The 5411-nt window shown below is 31.2% G+C and overlaps 1 protein-coding gene across 1 annotated transcript; it reads right to left on the reverse strand.

Annotated features, from left to right (window-relative positions):
* Positions 1-334: 334 nt before the first annotated feature.
* Positions 335-1046, reverse strand: LOC147388247 (SKP1-like protein 1A). The gene is made up of 2 exons (XM_086420964.1): positions 655-1046; positions 335-558 (listed from the first exon to the last, which is right to left on the reverse strand). Exons 1-2 carry the CDS (start codon positions 997-999, stop codon positions 373-375), a joined length of 531 nt encoding a protein of 176 aa, XP_086277090.1. The 5' UTR covers positions 1000-1046; the 3' UTR covers positions 335-372.
* Between the last annotated feature and the right edge of the window lie 4365 nt (positions 1047-5411).

Below are 5411 nucleotides of genomic sequence, written 5' to 3' on the forward strand. Positions count from 1 at the left end.
TGAATTACGTTGTTGGTCCAATGTGTCGAAATTATTCTTATTTGATAATCAAAGTGTTCAACAAAATGTATCATAATTCAAAACTTTGGTTTGTTATGAGGATATAACCAGAAAGTCATTTCTCAAGCTTTGGGCTTTGTGGAATTATTTAATGCACACCAATAAAGCACTACACAATTAAAATATATAAAAAAAAAAGAAATTTCTGTTGGCACCTCAAACGTCATGAAAGTTTGGCTTAAAATAGAATCTCAACATTCTCCTTCATATAAAATCCTAAACACATTCAAACAATATTCTGCTATAAAATCCTAAAAAAAAAAAAAATTCTTTATGTTTAATTAGGGTGCCAACAACTAATAAATAGTAAACCTAAGTTAAGTTAAATTCGAAGGCCCATTGATTCTCTCTCCGGACTTCAGCCTCTTCCTCTGGGGTGTAGTCATTCTCGATGTTAAATGTCTCGCGAATCTCCTCTGCTGTCTTTCCCTTCATCATATCAGCTACAGTCTGACATGTCAACTCCAACAAACTCTTGATTTCCAAATAGTTTGCAGCCTAACATAAAGCATAAAACAAACCAATCAGTTAACAATATGTTGAAACCCTAGAAATCGAAAAGAAAAGAAAAGAAAAGAATCTCACTACACTCACCCAAATTAGGTCAATAAGAGTGGCTTGATCAACCTTGACAAAGTCAGCATCCCAGCTCTTGAGGTCAGTTTTATGAACAACGGTGGTGGAGTTTTCAAAGTCAGCATCACAGATAATGTTGAAGTTATTTTTATGAGCAATGGTGGTGGTGGAGGTTTCAACGTGTTTCTTGCAGTATTCGATGATATTTGCTAAGATCTTACCAGTAACGTTGGGTAATGGAATCAAATCTTCTGCACAATCGACCTCGATCATATTTTTGATGGTTTGAGATTGAAGAGCCACATCTTCCTCCACGTCGAACACTTCTCCATCACAACTCCTCAAAGTCACTTTCTTCGACATTATGATCTCTCTCTCTCTCTCTCTCTCTCTCTCTCTCTCTCTCTCTCTATTTACAAAGATTTCAATCTATCAATCTTTTACCCCCTATTTATAGAGTAGAAAAACGAATAATCTTTCTAATCTCAGCACTTACAGAATTGGAGTCCGACTTTGAAGCGGGCAGCCAGAGGAAACCCTCTTCATTACAATATTTATGATTTATCCATCTAATTTTAGTTGTACTGGTACTCGTACTCGTACTCGTATCTAGCTGTTTTGTAATCGGTGGACTTTACCTGATGGACCTAATTATTGCCTTTTTTTTTAATTTTTTAATTTATTTTATTTTATATTATTTATTTATATATATTTATTATTATTATTAAAGGCTCCTTTGGAGTTATAACAACTCCAAGGGAACCCCTTGCGTTATAAAGATTGTACCAACCAAACCTTACTTCATAAAATTTCTAATAAAGAAAAACTTAGAGTGGGGATCCATGTCATAAAATTCAAATTAATAAGATTAATTTGGTACTTTACATACTTTGTAGCTATAAACCACCTCAATTTGTGGCTTTCAAAAACATGATCTAATGCCACAAACATGGTTTTAAATTTTGTTCGAGACCGAAATGAATTGGACACTAAGACAACTTGTCTAATTTGTCTTAGTATCATCCACAAATGAGATGGATTGAGAAGTTGTCTCAAACCTGATGTGTTTATCAAAAGTCAATCCGTTATGTCTTGAAATTCCAAGTTTCGTACACAACACATTTTAATTCTTAAAATATGCATTCGTCATTTTTATAACCTAAGAACTTGTGAGTTCGTCACTTTTAATATTTACGAATTTATTGGTATAACAATGAATATACAAGTGACGAATTCACTCGAAATACATGTTTTGGGAATTAAAATGAAAAGTGTACCGAAATCGGAATTTGGACATAAGTTGCGCATGTTTTGAGGAAAATCCTTTATATTTGTTAGATTTAGGGTTTTATATAGACCTAATCCTAATTGTAAACAATTGTTGAAGTTGTTTGAACATGTTATAATTCTTTGTAATTTTGAAATAATAACTTCAACCAAACTTTTGTAATGTTGAATGGTGTGTGTTAATCTACCAAAAAAAAAAAAAAAATTGTCATAAATAATTTAAGAAATTGGTGTGTAATAATTAAAAGTTGGGGTGCCAATAACAATTTTATATTTTTCCTCCCAAACCTTTGTACTGTAGTCCATTTAGTAGTAAACTTTTTTCTTTCTCCTTCAACCTCATCTCTCATTATAATGTTTTTAAAATATTCAAATTACCCTTTTTTCTCATCTTGTGAATGAAAAATGGAAAATGATATGCTTCTAATTTTGAACGTTTAGATGTATTTTTTCGATCTACTTCAATGATTTACACACACAAAAAATGAAAAACGAAGTTGAGATTCTATATATATTCATTTTTGGGCGATTACATTGTAACTTTTGATTCTAGTGTCCGTTTTTAACTAGGATGTATGCATTTTGAATGTTTCAAGAATATATATCCAGTATTGAAGTCGAAAAAAGTAAAAGAAAAACGGAAAAAATCTGGATCGCATTTACAATATCGAGTTCACCCCATTTTAATGTCAACTTTGACAACTTTTATTATCGAGTTCAACGATTTTTAAAAATTTTGAATTCAAGCTTTTGTAATGGATATATCCACACTGTAGTTGACATATCTGCCACAATAGCTCTTACAAATGTCCTCCTCAACAGATTTTGAAATTTGACGAATTCAACAATAAGAGTTATTATGGCGAATATATTGTTTATATATTTGTCGCGTTTATAGCTTGAATAAGAAAATTTAAAAATGTCAAACTTGACAATAAAACGGTTGAACTCGACACTATAAATGTGATACATTTTTTTTTTTTTTTTTCGTTTTTTGAACTTAAATATTGGATAAACTTCTTGAAATACCCAAAATGCATAGATCATGGTTGTGAAACAGACACTCGAGTCAACAAGTTACAATGTAATCTTCAACTTCATTTTTTTTTCTTTTTTATTTTATAAATCGTCGAAAGAAAAAAAAAAAAAAAAACATCTAAATGTTCAAAATTGGGAGTATATTGTAATGCCCCATATTTTTATTCACATATCTCGAGGAAAATTTGTAGGCAACCATTATAATTTTTTTTTCTTGGAATTTGATAAATTTGATTACACTATTAGATCTGCAACAAAAAATTAATCAAAATAGACTATAAGATTGCAAAAATCAGAGTTCGGGACACAAACTTACTAAAAATACAAGAATAATTATATTAATTATTATTATGTCCCTAAGACTCTATAAATAACAACATAAAGACAAATTTACAAATTTTATTTTCTTAGTACGTACTCTCATCTTCTAAATAAAATCCTAGAGAAATCGTTGCCTCCAAAAAACCTTCTTATTAGATTTTTCTGTATTTAGAGGATTCATTAGATTTCAACGAAAGAGGGGATAGCGATCACCTCGTTGCAAGTTTCGAGGGGAACCGAAGAAACAAATCTTTGAATCACATCTTAAGGAGAAGACTTCGACTCAACTTAGTTTTTCACTTTTCTTTTTGAGTTTTAGCATCAATCTAAGGTAGGAAACTTCTACACCTTCCAAATAGTCATTGTTTTCAATGCATCGTAGCTTTTGATTTTAAAACCTTATATACTTTATTTTAAATTAAGAAAAATATTAATCTCTTATAAAAATCATTTTTAGAATTGTTTGTTTAGCGTATTTTCTTATTGAATAATTATTTTGAAGGCTTTTGATAGATTTGAGGAAAAATCGCCGAAGGGATGACCAATCTTTTCTTCTCGATCAACCCAAGGAAGCTCGGTCGACCCACCTTTTACCATGGTTGACTGACCTTTATCCCCATGAAGAACTTGAATGTAAGCAACTCTGGGGTTAGGTCGACCGACTTTCTACCTCGATTGACCGACCTATCGTCCCAACAACTCTCAGGTTCAGTCGACTGAACTACCTCGGTCTCCCGATCTTATGTAAAAAGTTGCAGTTCAATTTGTTTTCAGCATTGTTTTTCCCTACCAGCTTGTACATTTTTTAGTACCTTAGTTTTATTAAAAACATTTAAGTTTCAATTTAATTTAAGTTATTTAATGAAAATAAAGGATTATCCCCATTTGGAAACAATAAGAATGATTTAAAAATCCAAATCTCAAGCAAGAAAAATCTAATTTTTGGGTTCAAGAACAAAATATGATTTTTGACGTTTTTATCAAATTTTCGACTTTTGACTTTTTGGATTTTTTGTTCGAACTAAGTTTTTAAAATTACATGATGTCAAATCTCCTAATTAAGACTTTCATCTCCAAAAATTCGTTTTTAATTTGAAGAACTTTGAAAAATCACTTTTCCAACACTAAACAAAACTTTCACCAGCTTTTTACAATTTTAATTAACCTTCGATGGTTTTACCCTGAATTACCAACATAAACTATCTTTGACTATTTTTTGTCATTATCTTGAAATTCTTTTATAAAATGAGTGTTGACATTTGAATTTATTGAAAAATTTACTTTTATTTCTTTAAAGAATTTATAAAGATTTTGATTGAGTTGAGAAAGAAAATGGTTTAAAGATTTAAATTCGGAAAGGATCCCAGGACAAGCAAGAAGCCATTACATTAAGGATCTGGGGTTGTCTACTCTTCCTCATAATGAGCCATACATACTCCAGCTAGAGCTCATTACATCAAGGATCTGAGGTCAAGCAAGAAGTTGAGGGTTAAATATATGGTGTTATTTTTTCAACTTAAGCTAGATCATATTGTATGGTAAAGGGATTGGTGCAAGACTAATCCAAGGCTGAATATCGGAAGTAAGAGAGACATGATCCTTTCTGGCCTATTCGCAACCACTCCTTATGTCCCTCTTCGAGTGCTAAGACAGTTTGCCTTCATCCAGATTAGGCCACAGATTGAGCTAGTATTCGAGGACTTGCATATTCTAAATCATCCAACTCCACTAGGAGTATTGAGATATTACAATCACTCTAAGTTAGTAGTAACCAAAACCTAATCAAACTTACGCTATTTTTTCCTGCAAAAAAGACTAAAGAATATGTCCAAAGATTCTACCAAACTTATCCAAATTATGATAAGAATCACCAATCAATTTATGATAAGAAGGCTACAACAACGATTGGTTGATCATGGCACCAATCCCAATCTTTGAATCTTACATACATTTTATAATTTTTTGCTTTTGTGTTTCTTTAGTTGTAATCCTTTACTGGAATTTGTTGATTCAATAAAATTTTATATTTTGTCTCAAGCAAGGTAGAACCAAATTTTGACTGTCAAGGCTAGAATAGATTAATAACAAGACTTTAATCTCGAGCAATAATATATGGGTTAAAAAAAAAG

Source organism: Akebia trifoliata, chromosome 13, assembly GCF_017979445.1.
Source record: "Akebia trifoliata isolate Shusen 1 chromosome 13, ASM1797944v1, whole genome shotgun sequence".
In the NCBI taxonomy this organism is placed as follows: domain Eukaryota; kingdom Viridiplantae; phylum Streptophyta; class Magnoliopsida; order Ranunculales; family Lardizabalaceae; genus Akebia; species Akebia trifoliata.

Bases quoted from the DNA above. Each gene is read 5' to 3' on its own strand.
- LOC147388247 (XM_086420964.1), bottom strand. From the start codon at position 999: ATGTCGAAGAAAGTGACTTTGAGGAGTTGTGATGGAGAAGTGTTCGAC. The intron at 559-654 runs GTGAGTGTAGTG...GCTTTATGTTAG, and splicing joins CTCTTATTGACCTAATTTGG to GCTGCAAACTATTTGGAAAT.